Genomic DNA, 20,206 nt, shown 5'->3' on the forward strand with positions numbered 1-20,206 from the left:
AGATCTTTGAAATATGCCATTGGTATTTTAATAGGTATTGCATTGAATGTATAGATTGCTTTAGGTAGTATGGACATTTTAATGATATTGATTCTACCAATCGATGAACATGGTATGTTTTTCAATTTGTTTATGACTTCTTCTATCTCTTTTTTTCAATGTCCTGTAGTATTCCAAGTACAGGTCTTTTATGTCCTTGGTTAAGTTTTTGTTTTTAAGATTTGTAAATTTATTTATTCATTATTGATGGTTCCTCTGATATTGTTTTTCTTTGAATTTTTTTGAACCTCAGTCATTCAGTTTGTCCGTTTACATAAAACTGTGAAATCACTGCCCAATTTCCACAGCATCAATGTGAATGTTATATCATATTAACTAAATTCACAAAATAATATGTTCTCTTCTTCAGTATGATCATTAAAATTTTATTATGAGGAACTACTGAATAATACTTACATTCCTGTGACTGTAAAATGATTCATATACACACAATAATAGAAGACAATGCATTTTGAACATTACTAGTCAATTTCATTTTTTAAAAAGCTAAATTTTCACAAGGATAACCATGTTATCAGGGAAACATTTATTTTTTAAAAATTTTATTTTATTGTTTAAAGTATTACATATAGTAGTACATATATCTCCATTTTTCCCCAATGACCTTCCCCCAGCCTCCCCTACCCCCTGTCGTATGCCCTCATCCCACCCCCTCAGTGTCTGTGTCCATTGCTTGTGATTATATGCATCCATACAAGTCCTTTGGTTGAACTCTTTCCCCCCCCTCCCCAACACTCCCCAGCCTTCCCACTGTAATTTGACAGTCTGTTCGATGCTTTACTGCCTCTGTATCTATCTTTGTGTTCATCAGGTTATAATGTTCTTTATTTTTCATAAATGAGTGAGATCATGTGGTATTTTTCTTTCATTGCCTGGCTTATTTCACTTAACACAATGCTTTCCAGGTCCATCCATGCTGCTGCAAATGGTAGGAATTCCTTCTTTTTTATAGCAGGGTAGTATTTTATTGTGTAGATGTACCATCGTTTTCTAATCCACTCATCTGCTGATGGGCATTTAGGCTGTTTCCAAATCTTAGTTATGGTGAATTGTGCTGCTATAAACATAGGTGTGCATATATCCTTTCTGATTGGTGTTTCTAGTTTCTGGGGATATATTCCTAGAAGTGGGATCACTGGGTCAAATAGGAGTTCCACTTTTAGTTTTTTGAGGAAACTCCATACTGTTCTCCACAGTGGCTGCACCAGTCTGCATTCCCACCAGCAGTGCATGAGGATACCTTTTTTTCCGCATCCTCGCCAGCACCTGTTGTTTGTTGATTTGTTGATGATAGCCATTCTGACAGGTGTGAGATGGTACCGCATTGTCGTTTTGATTTGTATCTCTCAGATAATTAGTGACTTTGAGCATGTTTTCATATGTCTCTTGGCCTTCCTTCTGTTTTCTTTTGAAAAGTATCTATTTAGGTCCATTGCCCATTTTTTTTATTGGATCATTTATCTTCCTTTTGTTAAGTTGTATAAGTTCCCTGTAGATGTTGGAGATTAAACCTTTATCAGTGACAACATTTGCAAATATGTTCTCCCATACAGTGGGGTTTCTTGTTGTTTTGTTGGTGGTTTCTTTTGCTGTGAAAAAGCTTTTTATTTTGATGTAGTCCCATTTGTTTATTTTCTCTTTAGCTTCCATTGCCCTAGGAGCAGTATCGGTGAAGAAATTGCTTTGGCATATGTCTGAGATTTTGCTGCCTGTGGATTCCTCTAGTATTTTTATGGTTTCCCATCTTATGTTTAAGTCCTGTATCCATTTTGATTTTATTTTTGTGTATGGTGTAAGTTGGTGGTCTAGTTTTATATTTTTGCATGTATCTGTCCAATTTTCCCAGCACCATTTATTGAAGAGACTGTCTTGACTCCATTGCATGTTCATGCCTCCTTTGTCAAATATTAATTGAGCATAGTGGTTTGGGTTGATATCTGGATTCTCTATTCTATTCCATTGGTCTATATGTCTGTTCTTGTGCCAGTACCAGGCTGTTTTGAGAACAGTGGTTTTGTAATACAGCTTGTAATCTGGTATTGAGATGCCACCTACTTTGTTCTTCTTTCTCAGGATTGCTGTGGCTAGTCAGGGTCTTTTTTTATTCCAGATGAATTTTTGGAGAGTTCTTTCTAGGTCTGTGAAATATGCCATTGGTATTTTAATGGGGAGTGCATTGAATTTATAGATTGCTTTGGATAGTATGGACATTTTAATGATGTTGATTCCACCAATCCAACATGGTATGTTCTTCCATCTGTTTACATCTTCCTCTATCTCTCTTTTCAGTGTCCTGTAGTTTTCCACGTATAGATCTTTTACCTCCTTAGTTAAGTTCATTCCTAGGTATCTTAATTTTTTTTTGGTGGGATGGTAAATGGGATTTTTTTTTTAGTTTCCCTTTCTGTAAGTTCACTATTGGTGTATAGAAATGCCATAGATTTCTTGGTGTTAATTTTGTATCCTGCTACATTGCCAAATTCATTTATTAAGTTTAAAATTTTTTGATGGAGTCTTTAGGGTTTTTTATGTACAATATCATGTCATCTGCAAATAAGGACAGCTTTACTTCTTCTTTTCCAATTTGGATGCCTTTTATTTCTTCTTCTTGTGTGATCCCAATGGCTAGTACTTCCAGTACCATGTTGAACAGGAGTGGTGAGAGTGGGCATCCTTGTCTTGTCCCTGTTCTTAGGGGAAATGGTTTTAGTTTTTGCCCATTGGTATGATATTAGCTGTGAGTTTGTCATATATTGCTTTTGTTATGTTGAGGTATGATCCTTCTATTCCCACCTTGCTGAGAGTTTTTATCAAAAATGAGTGTGGGATTTTGTCAAATGCTTTTTCTGCATCAATTGATATGACTATGTGGTTTTTATCTCTAAATTTGTTTATGTGATGTATCATGTTTATTGATTTGCAGATATTGTACCATCCTTGCATCCCTGGGATAAATCCTCCTTGGTCATGGTGTATGATCTTTTTGATATAATGCTGGATCCTATTTGCTAGAATTTTGCTGAGGATTTTGGCATCTATGTTCATGAAGGATATTGGCCTGTAATTCTCTTTCATTGTGTTGTCTTTATTCTCAAAAAAATATTCAGGTGCCTTGTGGTATTTAACTTATGTTTTATTTTATTGTTGACTCTATTACAGCTATCACACATTCACCCCCACTTTGCCTCCCTCCACCCTGTGCCAGCCCCTCCTAGGCTTTCACCACAGTATAATCTGTGTCCATGGTCTATGCATATATCTTTTGGTTGATCTTGTGTAGTCCTCCCACTCTCCTCCCCTCTGAGATTTGCCAGTCTGTTCCATTTATGCATACCTCTAGCCCTATTTTGTTTGTCAGTTTATTTTTTTTTCCTTTAGATTCCACACATCAGTGAGGTCAGGTGATATTTGTCTTTCTCTAACTGGCTTATTTTCTTAGCATAACCTTCAGGTCCATCCATGCTGTCGCAACAGGCAAGAGTTCCTTCTTTTTCACAGGTGCATATTATACCACAGCTTTATCCACTCATCTAATGTTGGGCATTTGGGCTGTTTCCAGATTTTGGCAATTGTAAATAACACTTCTGTGAACATAGGGTGCATATATTCCTTCTAATGGATGTTTTGGGATTCTTAGGATACATTCCCAGAAGTGGGATTACAAGGTCAAAAGGCAGTTCCATTTTTAATTTTTTGAGGAAACTCCATACTGTTTTCCACAGTGGCTGCACCAGTCTGCATTCCCACCCACAGTGCACTAGGGTTCTATTTTCTCCATATCCTCACCAGCACTTGTTTGTTGACTTATTGATAGTTGACATTCTGACCAATATGAGGTGGGACCTCACTGTAATTTTTATTTGAATCTCTTTGATGAGTGACCTTGAGCATCTTTTCCTATATTTATTGGCCATCTGAATGTCCTCTTCAGAGAAGTGTATATTCAGGTCCTTTGCTCATTTTTTATAGGATTGTTTATCTTCCTGGTGTTCAGTTGTATAAAATCTTTATATATTTTAGAGATTAACCCCTTATCAGATAATTTATAGGTGAATATGTTCTCTCATATGGTGGGTTCCCTTTTCATTTTATTGGTGGTTTCTTTTGCTGTGTAGAAGCTTTTTTTGTTTGATGTAGTCCCGTTTGTTTATTTTTCCCATTGTTTCTCTTGCCCTAGTAAATGTATTGGCGAAAATTCTGCTACATAAGATGTCTGATATTTTACTGCATATGTTTTCTTCTAGGATTTTTATGGTTTCACATCTTCCATTTAAGTCTTTTATCCATTTTGATTTTGTTTATGTACTAGTATATGGTGTAAGTTGGTGGTCTATTTCATTTTTTTCATGTGTCTGTCCAGTTTTCCCAACACCATTTGTTGAAGAGACTATCTTTACTCCATTGTATGGTCTTTCTTCCTTTCTCAAATATTAATTGACCCTAATGGTGTAGGTCAATCTGGGGTCTGTGTTCTGATCCATTGACCTGTATACCTGTTCTTGTGCCAGTACCAGTCTGTTTTGATTACAAAGGCTTTGTGGTATAGTTTGATATCCAGTATTGTGACCCTTCCAACTTTGTTCTTCTTTCTCAAGATTGCTGCAGTTACTCAACACCTTTTTTGGTTCCATATAAATTTTTAGTATATTTGTTCTAGATCTGTGAAATATGCCGTTGGTATTTTAATAGGGTTTGCATTGAATCTATAGATTGTTTTGGGTAGTATGGACATTTTAATTATATTAATTCTTTTTATACTTGAACAGGGTATATGCTTCCAGTTGTTTGCATCTCCCTCTATTTTTTTCAGTAAACCATAGTTTTCTGAGTATAGTTCTTTTATCTCCTTGTTTAAGTATATTCCAGGTACCATATTATTTTTTGTTGCTGTTGCAGTGGTAAATGGAATTGTTTTCTTGGTTTCTCTTTCTGAGAGTTCAGTTTTGGTATATAAAATTCCATCAATTTCTGGATATTAAGTCTAAGTCTTTTATCCAGTTGAATTTATTCTTGTGTATGGTGTAAGAGGGTGGTCTAGTTTCATTTTTTACATGTATCATATTTTCCCAACACCATTTATTGAATAGACTATTTTTACCCCATTGTATGATTTTGCCTCTTTTGTGAAACATTAATTGACTATTGAGGCATGGGTTTATTTCTGGGTTCTCTATTCTGTTCTATTGATCTTTATGTCTGTTTTTATGGCAGTACCATGCTGTTTTGATGTATATGGTTTTGTAGCATAGTTTGATATCAGATAGCTCTTGTTTGCATTGATCTTTTGCATTATTTGTTTCTACTGTATTTTGTTTATTTCCACTGTGTTCTTTATTTTTTCCTTTATTCTACTTGCTTTGGGCTTTGTATGTTCTTCTTTTCCTAGGTACTTTATGTATGGTTAGATGGTTTATTTGAAAAAATTTCTTGCTTCTTTTAAAATTGAATTTACTTAGGTGACATTAGTTTATAAAATTATATAGATTTCAGTTGTAGGCCTATATTGCTATGAATTTTCCTCTTACAACTGCTTTCGCTATGTCCCATAGATTTTGGGTTGCTTTGCTTTATTTTCATTTGTCTCAAGGTAGCTTTTGATTTCTTCTTCATCACATTGTTAACCCATTCATTGTTTAGTAACATTATTTAGCTCCATGTATTTGTGTGTTTTTCAGTTTTTTTCTAGTAACTGATTTCTAGTTTCACACTATTGTGTTTGGAAAAGATGTTTGATATGATTTCAATCTTCTTAAATTTATTGAGACTTATTTTGTGGCCTAATATGAAATGTCTTTGAGAATGTTCCATGCACACTTGACCAGAAAGTATTTTCTGCAGTTTTGGGGAGAAATTCTCTGAAAATATTAATTACATCTATCTGGTCTAATATGTTGTTTAAGGCTAATGTCTCTGTTGATTTTCTCTCTGGAAGATCTATCCATTAATGTCTGTGGTGTGTTGAAGTACCCTACTGTGACTGTATTACTGTTGATTTCTCTCTTTATGTCCATCAAGATTTGCTTTATATATTTAGGTGCTCCTATGTTGGGTGCATAAATGTTTACAAGAGGTATTTCCTCTTGTTGGGATGCTCCCTTTATCATTATGTGATATCTCTCTCTGTCACTTTTTATAGCCTTTGTTTTAAAGTCTATTTTGTCTGATACAAGTATAGCTCCTCCAGCTTTTTGTGGTTCCATTTGCATGTAATATATTTTTCCATCCTTTTACTTTAAGTCTGTGTCTTTAGTTCAAAATTGGTTCTCTTGTAGACAGCATTCAGCTACCCTATGTCTTTTGACTGGAGCATTGAAGCCATCTGCATTTAAAGTGATTGTTGATAGTTATATGCTGCCATTTTATTTTTTAATATTTTTTCTTTCTTCTTTTTATTGAAGCGCCTTAAACATTTGTTGTAATACTGGTTTGTTGGTGTGAACTAATTTAGCTTTTTATTATCTGGAGAGGTATTTTTTATTTAATATTAAATGATAGCCTTCCTGGGTAGAGTAGCATTGGTTATATTCAACTCTTGCCTAAAAATTTTCTTTTGAGAAATAAGCTGACAGATTTATGGGGGTCTCTTGTAGGCAACTAAATGCTTTTCTCTTGCTGCTTTTAAATTTCTATCTTTGTCTTTAACCTTTGTCATTTAAATTATGATGTGTCTTCATGTGGGCTTCTTTGGGTTTATCTTCTTTGGCACTCTGTGCTTCCTGGAATTATGTGTCTTTTTTGTTCACCATGTTAGGGAAGTTTTCAATCGTTATTTCTTCAAATAGGTTCTTAATCCCTTCCCCTCTCTCTTCTCCTCTGGCACCTATATGATATGGATGTTGTTACACTTGATGTTGTTCCATAGGTCCCTTAAACTTTCCTCATTAAATTTTTTTTTGTCTTTTTGCAGCTCTCATTGTGTGTTTTCTGTTACATTTTCTTCCAAATCACTGATTTGATACCCTGCTTCATCCAATCTGCTGTTTATTCCTTCTAAGGTATTCTTCATTTCAGATATTGTATTCTTCCTTTCTGACTGGTTCTTTTTTTAAATGGCTTCTATGCATTTTTATGCTGTTGAAGTTCTCACTAAGTTCCCTGAGCATCCTTATAAATATTGTTTTGAACTCTTTATATGGTAGGTTGTTTGTCTCCATTTCATTTAGTTCCTTTCTCCTTTTCTTTCATTTGGGACATGTGTCTTTGTCTCCTCATTTTACCTGTCTTGCTGTATTTATTTTTATGTGTCAGATATATCTTCTACATCTCCCTGTCTTTTCAGAGTGGTCTTCTCCTGTGGGGCTCAATGCTGCAGTCCCCATTATTACCTAAGCTGTGTGATCCAGGAGTATCTTTGATGTGAGTTATGTGAATCTTCTTTTGTAATTGAGTTTTGATTTCTGTTGACTCAGAGGACTTCTTAAATAAAGACAAGAATGTGTGGCTGCTCTGTCTCTACTTTTACAAACTGAAATTGATCTTATTGACTATTTAGTGTTGAAAACTTGATTAGAAATGTGGTTTCCAATATAATGTTCCAAAGAGGATACTGGAGCTCCTTTTTTTGCCATCTTAATATTGATTTATTTATCCATTCAGCCATCATTTATTAAAAGGCTTATATATGCCATGTGTTATGCCAAACAAGATTACTGGTTTATTTAAAAGGGTATAACTCAGGAAGAGCCAAATGGAAGAGATATAGAAGAAAAGGTATATGGAAAGGTGCATAGAACTTTCATGCCCTCTCCATGTGCACCACTATCCCTGCACTTCCAAATGTTCACCAAACATCTGTGTGTAAAAATCATGAGTTTCCAGTTTGAACCATCAAGGTTTCTTGTTTCCACTTCTAATTTTACTATATAAGTGGTGTATGTGCTTCTTTTCATCATTTTTAAATAAGATTCTTTAACTGGAAAAAAGTAATTGCTGTCAATCCTCAGATATCAAGATCTATTAGAAAAAAAGAGCATTATGTTGTCAGATTTTTAGCACAGACAAAATGGAACAGGTTTGGCAACATCCATTCAAATGATCATTAAAGGAATTTGTAAAGACTCAACAAAAATAGACCTGCAATTGAAGACAAAGAGAAGATCTCAATAATGAAGAAACTAAGGAAATTACCCATAGAATATAGTTAAATTCTCTCTTTTTTTTAACCCCAATTTTTCTGGTTCTTAACTGTTTATCATTGTGTATAAAACTATCTTAATGTAATGGTTTCTCATGATTGATAATCATACCTAGTAATTTAATCTTTTTAAATTTAAATTCTTTATTGTTTAAAGTATTACATAAGTCTCTTTTACCCCCATTGACCTCTCCCCGGCAGCTCCCAACCCCCAGCTCATGCCTTCACCACTCCCCAATATGTGCCCATTGGTTATGCTCATATGCATGCATACAAGTCATTCAGTTGATCTCTTACCCCAACACGCGCAGCCTTCCCTCATAGTTTGGACAGTCTGTTCAATGCTTCTATGACTCTGGTTCAATTTTTGTTCATCATTTTATGGTGTTCATTATATTCCACAAATGAGTGAGACAATGTGGTATTTATCTTTCTCTGACTGACTTATTTCACTTAGCATAATGCTCTCCAGTTCCATCCATGCTGTTGCAAATGTTAAGAATTTATTCTTTTTTTACAGCAGTGTAGTATTCCATTGTGTAGCTGTACTACAGTTTTCTAATCCACTCATCTGCTGATGGGCACTTAGGCTGTTTCCAAATCTCAACTATTATAGATTGTGCTACTATGAACATAGGGGTGCATATATCCTTTCTGATTGGTGTTTCTGTTTTCTTGGGATATATTCCTAAATGTGGGGATCCTGGGTCAAATGGAAGGACCATTTTTAATTTTTTGAGGAAATGCCATACTGTTTTCCACAGTGGCTGCACCAGTCTGCATTCCCACCAGCAGTGCAAGAGGGTTCTTTTTTCTCCACATCCTCTCCAGCAATTGTCATTTGTTGATTTGTGGATGGTAGCCATTCTGACAAGTGTGAGATGGTACCTCATTGTTTTTTTTATTTGCATCTCTCGGATGATTAGTGACTTTGAGCATGTTTTCATATGTCTCTTGGCCTTTTGTATGTCCTCTTTGGAAAAGTGTCTATTTAGGTCCTTTGCCCATTTTTTGATTGGATTGTTTATCTTCCTTTTGTGAAGTTGTATGAGTTCCCTATAAATTTTGGAGATTATTTCCTTATCAGAGATAACTTTGGCAAATATGTTCTCCCATGCAATGGGCTGTCTTATTATTTTGTTGATAGTTTCTTTTGCTGTGCAGAAGCTTTTTATTTTGATGTAGTCTCATTTTTTTTATTTCCTTAGTTTCCATTGCCCTAAGAGCTGTATCTATAAAGATATTGCTATGAGAGATGTCTGAGATTTTGCTGCCTATGGCTTCTTCCAGGATTTTTATGGTTTCCCATCTTAAGTTTAAGTCCTTTATCCAATTTGAGTTTATTTTTGTGTGCGGTGTAAGTTGGTGGTCTAGTTTACTTTTGATATGGACATTTTAATGATGTTGATTCTACCAATCCATGAACATGGTATATTCTTCCATTTGTTTATGTCTTCCTCTATTTCTTTTTTCAGCATCCTGTAATTTTCTGAGTACAGGTCCTTTATGTCCTTGGTGAAATTCATTCCTAGGTATCTTAATATTTTTGTTGCAATGGTAAATGGGATTGTTGTTATAGTTTATCTTTCTGTGAGGTCATTATTGGTGTATAAAAAAGCCATAGATTTCTGGATGTTAATTTTGTATCTTGCTACATTGCTGAATTCATTTATTAGTTCTAGTAGGTTTTTAATAGAGTCATTATGGTTTTCTAGGTACAATATCATGTCATCTGTGAATAATGACAATTTTACTTCTTCTTTTCCAATTTGGATGCCTTTTATTTCTTCTTGTCTGATTGCTATGGCTAGCACTTCAAGTACTATGTTGAATAGGAGTGGTGACTTGGGAAATAAGAATCCAATTAGGTGATCTAGGGTTTTTCCACCACACTCTTGGAGGAAAAAACAAAGGTCAGCTGCTGGAGGGGCTAAGAAATGTCATATCCTGCCCTAGCTGGTTTGGCTAAGTGGATAGAGCCTTGGCCTGCCAACCGCAGGGTCTGGGTTCGATTCTGATCAAGGGCATGTACCTAGGTTACAGGCTCCTCCCTGGCTGGGGCCCACGTCAAGGCTCATGCAGGAGACAACCAATCAAAGTGTCCCTCTCACATTGATTTTTCTCTCTGTCTCTCCTTCTCTCTTCCACACCCTCTAAAAATCAATGGAAACATATTATCAGGTGAGGAAAGGAAGGAAGGAAGGGAGGGAGGGAGGGAGGGAGGGAGGGAGGGAGGGAGGGAGGAAAGGAGGGAGGGAAGGAGGAAGGAAGGAAGGTCATATCCTATGAAAGAGAAATCTTGAAAATGCCTGAAGAAAGTTATCAGTTTTTCATGGTGAAGGGACTGGAGTCCGTGTTGATGAAAACACTTTGGCGGCTGCAGTAGCTGGCAGTGGCTGCAGCAGCAGGGTGATGGGGCTGGCACCTTCCCCTGATCAGCCCAGTTGCCTCCTGCAGAGGGAGGCCAGACTGTGGCTTAGGCCCGCTCCCCATGGAGAGCGGGCCTAAGCCGTCAGTAGGACATCCCCTGAGGGCTCTCAGTCTGTGAGAGGGGGCAGGCTGGGCTGAGGGACCCCCCCCCCCAGTGCACAAATTCTGTGCACCAGGCTCCTAGGAATTAATATTCATTAAGCACTTACCTTGTGCCAGATAAAATGCTGAATAGCATTTTAATGTGTTAACTCATTTAATTCTCAGGTAACCTTGTGAGGTAGGTACTGTTAGAGAAGTTAAGGATTTTGCACAGGGCCACAAAATAGTGACTGAGATTCTCAACCAGATAGTTCTACTTCTGAGCTGGCATGAAACCTCCATATGATGTTACCTCTAAATAGACAAGAAATGCTTGGTATTTGAAGATGTTCTACAGTGAATACTTTTTGAAAATGAATAATCATCTCCTAACTTATAAGTTTTTAAGTTCTTAATTTTAGGGCATTTCCATTTGCTGTTTTATTTTAAACAAGGTTATACCTATACTTGTTGAATGAGTAGAAATTCTTAAATACTCTAAGTTTAAGATAAAGGAAGATAGCAAAGAATGAAATGTAATTCGTACCTTCCTTTATCTCAGCAGGCTGATGATTTCCTAAAGTACCATTGACAGTCTATCTTAAAAATAATGCTATGGAGAAGTGGATTAGAAAAATAATGTTTTTAAATATTAATAATTTTGATCTTTTTCTCTCTTTTCACAGTCACTGTTTTGAGCCCAGCAGAAAAAGGTAAGAGAGTGTTATGAATTGTATTGGTTAGCACTGTGTTCTTTTTTTCTATCTAAAAGTGAATTAATTACATGAAAGTTTATACTTTTTGCAACTTTCCAGGAATAGACTGAGGTAAGTGAAATGTTAAGGATGAAGGTTTTTAGGAAGCTTACCAAGAGGTAGAGGAGAACATATTGTTAGTGGTCTTTGGGCTATATAACAAAAATTGAAAGTTACCAAGAATTATGATGGAGCAAAGTACAGATAACCATTCAGTTGGCCATAGTGACCCCAGGCTCTCTCTTGGTTCATCACTGTTTTCTTAGGTATAAAGTCTTTTTGTTCAAATCATCCCGTCTTCAAGGCATGGAGTAAGGGCTCCACAGAGGGCTTCTAAGTCTTTCACCATCACAGTTCCTATATATTTACTATAGTTCTCTCAATTTCTCACTCCCATCTTGTCCTTTTTTTTTCTTTTTTATTGTTTAAAGTATTACATATGTCTCCTTTCCCCCCAAATGACACCTCTGAGGGCAAGCCCCACAGACACAGTGTCTGTGGCCTTTGGTTATGCTAATATGCATGCATACAAGTCCTTTGGTTGCTCTCTAACCCCCCCTCCACTGCCTTCACTCTGATGCTGGACGATCTGTTCAGTGCTACCTTGTCTCTGGCACTATTTTTGTTCATCGGTTTATGTTGATCATTATATCCCACATATGAGTGAGATCATGTGATACTTATCTTTCTCTGACGGGCTTATTTCACTTAGCATGATGCTCTCCAGGTCCATCCATGCTGTTGCAAATAGAAAGAGTTCTTTCTATTTTACAGCGGTGTAGTATTCCATTTTGTATATGTACTACATCATCCACACATCAGCTTATGGCCACTTAGGCTTTTCCCAAATCTTAGCTATTGTAAATTGTGCTACTATGAGCATAGGGCTGCATATATTCTTTCTGATTGATGTTTCAGATTTCTTGGGATATATTCCTAGAAGTGGGACCACTGAGTCAAATGGGAGTTTCATTTTTAATTTTCTGAGAAAACTCCATACTGTTTTCCACAGTGGCTGCACCAGTCTACATTCCTACCAGCAGTGTACCAGACTTCACTTTTCTCCACAACCTTGCCAACATCTGTCATTTTTTGACTTGTTGATGATAGCCATTCTGACAGGTGTGAAGTGGTAATTCATTGTTGTGTTTGATTTGCATCTCTCAGATAATTAGTGACTTTGAACATGTTTTCATATGTATCTTAGCCTTCTTTATGTCCAGTTTGGAGAAGTGTGTTTTTAGGTCCTTTGTCCATTTTTTAATTGGATTGTTTATCTTACTTTTGTTAAATTGTTTGAGTTCCCAATAAATTTTAGAGGTTAACCCCTTATCGGATGTATCATTAGCAAATATATTTTCCCATGCAGTGGATTCTCTTGTTATTTATTTGATGGTTTCCTTTGCTATGCAGAAGCACTTTATTTTGATGTAGTCCCATTTGTTTTCTTCTTAGTTTACATGTCCTATCGAAAAAAATATTGTTTCGAGAGATGTCTGAGATTTTGCTGACTATGGATTTTTCTAAGATTTTCATGGTTTCCCATCTGAAATTTAAGTCTTTTATCCATTTTGACTTTATTTTTATGTATGGTGTTAGTTGGTGATCTAGTTTCATTTTTTTACATGTATTTGACTAAATTTCCCAGCACAATTTATTGAAGAGACTCTCTTGACTCCATTGTTTGCTCTGGCCTCCTTTGTCAAATTTGGATTGAGCATAAAGGCTTGGGTCAATTTATGTGTTCTCTGTTCTGTTCCATTGGTGTATATGTCTGTTCTTGTGCCAGTACCAGGCTGTTTTGAGAACAGTGGCTTTGTAATATAGCTTGTTATCTGGTATTGTGATCCCTCCAACTTGTTCTTCTTTCTCAATATTACTGCAGCTATTTGGGGTATTTTTCTTCTTCCATGTAAATTTTTAGAGAGTTTATTCTACGTCTGTGAAATATGCTCTTGGTATTTTTTTCCTCTTTGTTTTTTTGTTTTTGTTTTTTAAATTTTATTTTATTGTTTAAAGTATTACAAATAGTAGTACATATGTCTCCTTTTTTCCCCATTGACCTGCTCCTGGCCTCCCCTACCGCCCTGCACATGCCTTCACCCACCACCACCACCACCCCCACTCACACTGAGTCTTGCGTCCATTGGTTATGCTTATATGCATGCATACAAGTCCTTCAGTTGATCTCTAACCACCCCCCACAACCTGCCCCTGCCTTCCCACTGTAGTTTGACAGTCTGTTCGATGCTTCTTTGCCTCTATATCTACTTTTGTTCATCAGCTTATAATGTTCTTTATATTCCAGAAATGAGTGAGATGATATAGTATTTGTTTTTCACTGCCTGGCTTATTTCACTTAGCATAATGCTCTCCAGTTCCATCCATGCTGGTGCAAATGGCAAGAATACCTTCTTTTTTGAAGCTGCATAGTATTCCATTGTGTAGATGTACCACAGTCCATTCATCTGATGATGGGTATTTAGGTTGTTTCCAAATCTTAGCTATTATAAATTGTGCTTCTATGAACATAGGGGTGCATGCATCCTTTCTGATTGGTGTTTCTGTTTTCTTGGGATATATTCCTAAATGTGGGATTACTGGGTCAAATGTCAGTTCCATTTTTAATTTTTTGAGGAAAAGCCATAATGTTTTCCAAAGAGGCTGCACCATTCTGCATTCCCACCAGCAGTGAAGGAGGATTCCTTTTTCTCCGCATCCTCTCCAGCACTTGTTTTTGATTTATTGATGATAGCCTTTCTGGCAGGTGTGAGATGGTACCTCATTGTTGTTTTGACTTGCATCTCTCAGATGATCAGTGACTTTGAGCATGTTTTCATATGTCTCTTGGCCTTCTGTATGTCTCTTTTGAAAAGTGTCTATTTAGGTGTTTTGCCCATTTTTTTATTGGATTGTTTATCTTCCTTTGGTTAAGTTATATGAGTTCCCTATAAACTTTGGAGATTAAACCCTTATCAGAGATAATATTGGAAAATATGTTCTCATGCAGTGAGCTTTCCTGTTGTTTTGTTTATTGTTTCATTGCTGTGCAGAAGCTTTTTATTTTGATGTAGTCCCATTTGTTTATTCTCTCCTTAGTTTCCATTGCCCTAGGAGCTGTATTGGTAAAGATATTGCTACGACAAATGTCTGATATTTTGGTGCGTATGGCTTCTTCTAAGATTTTTATGGTTTCACATCTTACATTTAAGTCCTTTATCCATTTTGAGTTTATTCTTGTGTATGGTGTAAGTTGGTGGTATAGTTTTGATTTTTTGCAGATATTTGTCCATTTTTCCCAACACCATTTATTGAAGAGATTGTCTTGCCTCAGTTGTATGCTCTTGCCTCCTTTGTCAAATATTAATTGAGCATAATGGCTTGTGTCAATTTCTGGGTTCTCTGTTCTGTTCCATTGGTCTATATGTCTGTTCTTGTGCCAGTACCAGGCAGTTTTGAGAGCAGTGGCTTTGTAGTACAGCTTGATATCTGATATTTTGATCCCTCCAGCATTGCTCTTCTTTCTCAAGATTGCTGTAGCTATTCGGTGTCTCTTTTTATTCCTGATGAGTTTTTGGAGAGTTTGTTCTATGTCTTGGAAGTATGCCATTGGTATTTTAATAAGAATTGCATTGAATCAATACATTGCTTTGGGTATTATGGGCATTTTCATTATATTAATTATCCCAATCCACGAACATGGTATATTCTTCCACTTGTCTATGACTTCAATTTCTTTTTTCAATGTCATGTAGTTTTCTGAGTACAGGTCTTTTACATCATTGGTTTAGTTTATTAAAAAATATCTTATTTTTTTGTTGTTGCAGTGGTAAATGGGATTGTTTTGTGTTTTCTCTTCCTGAGAGTTCATTGTTGATGTATAAAAAGACCATAGATTTATGTGTTTAATTTTATATCTTTCTTCATTGCTGCATTCATTTATTAAATCTAGTAGTTTTTGATGGAGTCTTTAGGTTTTTCTATGTACAATATCATGTCATCTGCGAATAATGACAGTTTTACGTCCTCCTTTCCAATTTGGATGCCTTTTATTTCTTCTTGTCTGAACTCTATGGCTAGCACTTCCATTATTATGTCAAACAGGAGTGGTGTAAGTGGGCATTCCTGTCTTGTTTCTGTTCTTAAGGGATATGGTTTTACTATATGCCCATTATGTATGATGTTGGCTGTAGTTTTGTCATATAAGCCTTTTATTATTTTGAGGTATAATATCTCTATTCTGACTTTGCTGAGAGTTTTTTTTTTTAATCCAAAAAGTGTGTTATATTTTGTCGAATGCGTTTTCTGCACCAATTGATATGATTATGTAGTTTTTTTTTTCATTTTGCTTATGTGATGTATCACATTTATTGATTTGTGAATATTGTACTATCCTTGAATCCCCAGAATAAATCCCACTTGGTCATGGTGTATGATCTTTCTAATGTAATGCCAATTCCAATTTCCTAGAATTTTGTTGAGGATTTTAGCATCTATGTCAGGGGTGGGCAAACTTTTTGACTCGAGGGCCACAATGGGTTCTTAAACTGGACCGGAGGGCCGGAACAAAAGCACGGACGGAGTGTTTGTGTGAACTAATATAAATTCAAAGTAAACATCATTACATAAAAGGGTACGGTCTTTTTTTATTTTATTTCAATAGTTTTATTCATTTCACACATTTTAACAAGAATATAAACACTAATTATTATAATTTGAAACTTCAAAAAATGGAGGAATCATAGCACAATAACATACCTTATATGGAAGATGGCAAAGGCAAAATAAAATTGCCTAACAAAGGAAAGGTTCAAAAGCCTTTCAAATTAAACTTAAATATAATAAAATAATTTAAAACTAAAACAAATAGAAAAGAACAAAATGTGTAAACAGTAAATGCGGTTAGTGGCCACGGTAGTGTTACTAATACCACATCCGTATCAGCAAAAAAATGCAGCCGCAGCATGGCTAGTGTGACATGTCCTCTGTGTGTCTTTTTCCCTGCTGCGCGCATCCGCAGTGGGAAAAAAAAAAAAAAAAACTGCAGTGGATACAAGCCCTAAAAGCTGAAAGTCTTTGTTGTTTTATTAACAAGTCATTGTGATGTACAGAATGTAGGAACAGGAAAAAATTGTGTTTGAGTAGAGCTCTTAATCTTACCTCAGAAAGGCTCTGATACTGTGCTCTCCAGGGGCGTGTCTCCCTACATCACCACAATAACGTGTCTATGCATTCCCAGGGTGATGTTGGGAGACGCGTCCACGGGCATTACAAGGAGCCTCTGGAAGATTGAGAGGTTGTTCCTTCTACTGAATGGGCGGATATAAATCCGCCCACTCAGAAGAAGGAGCTGCGGCCGTGTTTCCCGACATTGCCATGTTAACACTGCTGCTGGTGAAGGAGCGGAGGGGAGAGCAAGAGAACCCTCCGCTCTTTCGGCTCCGCGGGCCAGATAGAACAGCGGAATGGGCTGGATCCGGCCCGCGGGCCATAGTTTGCCCACGGCTGGGTTAGGGGCAATCAGGAAGGCAGGCAGGCGAGCAGTTGGGAACCAGTGGTCCAGGATTGTGAGAGGAATGTCTGTCTGCTGGTTTAGGCCCGATCCCGGGGATCAGGCGTAAACAGGCAGTTGGACATCCCTCGAGGGGTCCCAGATTAGAGAGGGTGCAGGCTGGGCTGAGGGACACACACACCCATGCACGAGTTTTGTGCACCGGGCCTCTAGTCTAATAATAAAAGTTTAATATGGTAATTAGACCCAACAGCTGAACGAACTTCCAGACAAAGCCGGGGTGTCTGGGGCTGAGGCAGGGCCAGCTGCTGTGGCGGGGGCTGGGGCTGAGGCAGCCAAGGCTGCAAGTGAGACCCTCTGGCCTTGGTGAGCCCAAGGCCCCACCCTGCTCCAGCTGCCAACCCTGCGCACGGTTCCCAGGTCCCACAGTGCATCCCCCGCCTCTGCGGGCCCTGCCATCCTGGCGCCATCCTGGCGCCACCCTACACCCCAGCCTGGAGTCTTTCATGCATGCCCCAGGACCATGCACCCACTGGGTGCGAGCCAGCGGCTGTGGAGAAGGGCAGCTCTCCCGAAGTCCAGTTGGAGAGCCGAGGAGAACTCCATGCTGTCAATAATAATAGTTCCTGTTTATCAACCGCTCACACTGTGCCAGGCTCTGTGTTGAACCCTTTGCATGCATTCATCCTCACGTCAGCCCTGTGAAGTCACCATGATTGTTATCCTTATTTTTCAGAGGCAGCATTTGAGATTCAGAAAGGTCAAGCGGCCTGCAGTCAGAAGGTGGTGAAGTAAAAAAGGAACCAGAATTTTCTTGACACCCTACCTGCTACTGAAAATAAAGCTGTGACACCCACTGAGGCCTCACCAATGTCAATAAATTGCTCCCCAGTAGAAATAAAACAGCGGTAAAGAAGAAGGGGAGAGTGTGGATGAGAAGTGTGAAGGAAGTACTGGTGGGGCACAGTATTTACTGCAGTCTCCCTAGATAGTGGGGCAGTTGCCTATGGTCAGTCAGATAAGTGCCCGAGAGGCCATTGAGGATCATGTTGGGGAAGGTTACCATCCAGAAACTCTCTCATAACTCATTGTTTAAGGCAAAGATTTTAATTTATTGTAGCTGCTAACTATTGCACCAATGACTGGAGATGCCCTTAAGTAATTAAAAATAAAGGTGTTGAAATAAAAATTTATTCTTTCATCCCTGTTATCGAAGAACTTTCACTGAGTTGAATAAGAACCGTCTCCAAGATAGTCCATGCACATGCGCATTCGAGTCTGAATGCAGCTCCACTTCAACCACCCCAGTGAACCGCACCACCATACACTGGTTTGCTTCCACCAGAAACCTCAAGATCATCTTTGACTACACTTTCACTTGACTTTAGGTGAATATAAATGTTTTCACTTTTTATTATGGAAAATTTAAAAATATAGATGAAAAGAGAAAGAACAGTGTAATGAACCCTACTCATATACCCATCACTCAGTTTCAACAATTATCATCTCCTGGCCAAGAGTTTATTATTATTTGACAAATATCTATGATATATGAATCATGTACCAAGTTCCAAACTAGGCCCTAGAGATCCAAAGATGTGTCAGATTTGACTGTAACCCAACCTGGAGGATACAACATTTGGCCTTGGTCCTTGATGGGTGAATAAGAGTTATCCAGAAAAAGAAAGTTGTCCTTATTCATTCATTCTCTTTCAACAAATAATTATTATGTGTGAGGCACTGTCCTTGGTGCTAGGAACACATAAAGAAACAAGATTGCGTTTCTACCTTCTTGAAGCTTGAATAATGGGAAAGAGACATTAAACATGTGATTGGAAATGTGATGAGTATCTTTTTTAAAAATATATTTCTTATTGTTGATAGTTTTACAGATATCTCCCATTTCCCCCTCTTACTTCCCTTCCCTACCCAACCCGGGTCTTCACTACCCTATTGCCCATGTCCATGGGCTACAAATATCCTATATAATAAAAGAGGAATATGCAAATGGACTGAACAGCGGAATGACCAGTCACTATGATGCACACTGACCACCAGGGGTCCGACGCTCAATGCAGGAGCTTCCCCCAGCCCACAGGCCCCGATCGCCTGATTAGGGCCTGCTGACCATCCTCTCGGTCCCTTTCCTCCACCCCTGGCTGGAAGGCTCTGATAGCCCGATGGCAAATGGGGAACTGGGGGGTGGATGGTGGTGGAGGGCGGGGCCAGCTGCTGGCAGCCGGGGAAGATGGCCCTGATCTCAAGCCAGGTGTAGGGGTCATACCCGCTCATGAATTTAATGCACTGGGCCTCTGGTACGAGATAAAAATTAAAGTCCTCCTCACGTTGTCTCCTCTCCTATCACTATTTACAGATTATTAATATATTTACCTTGAATTATATCCTTTTAGATCTTTGTCTCTGTATTTACATATAAACACACACACACACACACACACACATATATATATATATACATATATATATATATATATGTATATATATATATGTGTGTATATATATATATATAAACTGTATAGGCTTGGTTGCTTTTTAACTAGATGATAGAGTGCATATTATTCTATGACTTATTTTTTCACTTAATATATCATAGACATCTTTCCATTTTAGTATATATTCAGTTTTTAATGATCTCAAGGTATTCCACAGTATAGATATACTGTGATTTATTTAACCATTCCCCAATCATTAGCTTAAAAAATAAACCTTTTTTTTCATTATTTACTTATTTATTTATTTTACTTTTTAAAAATTTTTATTTTATTGTTTAAAGTAATGCATATAGTAGTACATATATCTCCTTTATCCCCTCATAGACCTTCCCCCAGCCTCCCTAACCCTTGTCACATGCCTTCATCCCACACCTCCCAGTGTCTTGTGTGTCCATTGGTTGTACTTATATGCATGCATACAAGTCCGTTGGTTGATTTCTTCCCCCCCCTCCCCAACACTCCCCAGCCTTCCCACTGTATTTTGAGAATCTGTTCAGTGCTTTACTGCCCCTGTGTCTATCTTTTTGTTCATCAGGTTATAATGTTCTTTATTTTCCATAAATGAGTGAGATCATGTGGTTTTTTTCTTTCATTGCCTGGCTTATTTCACTTAACACAATGCTCTCCAGGTCCATCCATGCTGCTGCAGATGGTAAAAGTTCCTTCTTTTTTATAGCAGCGTAGTATTCCATTGTGAAGATGTACCATCGTTTTCTAATCC

At 37.5% G+C, this 20,206-nt stretch overlaps 1 protein-coding gene across 3 annotated transcripts in view; it reads left to right on the forward strand.

Moving 5' to 3' along the window:
- Window positions 1-20,206, forward strand: part of ZDHHC15 (zDHHC palmitoyltransferase 15) — a 441,448-nt gene that overhangs the window by 92,291 nt on the left and 328,951 nt on the right. For 2 of the 3 annotated variants that reach the window (XM_080652621.1, XM_080652622.1), the window contains exon 2: window positions 11,392-11,418. The exons of the other annotated variant lie outside the window; for it this stretch is intronic. In XM_080652621.1, the coding sequence (XP_080508747.1) occupies window positions 11,392-11,418 (27 nt within the window). The remainder of the gene's footprint in view (window positions 1-11,391; window positions 11,419-20,206) is intronic. 3 annotated transcript variants of the gene reach the window in all.

This window comes from Plecotus auritus (genome assembly GCF_963455305.1).
Source record: "Plecotus auritus genome assembly, chromosome: X".
NCBI lineage: Eukaryota > Metazoa > Chordata > Mammalia > Chiroptera > Vespertilionidae > Plecotus > Plecotus auritus.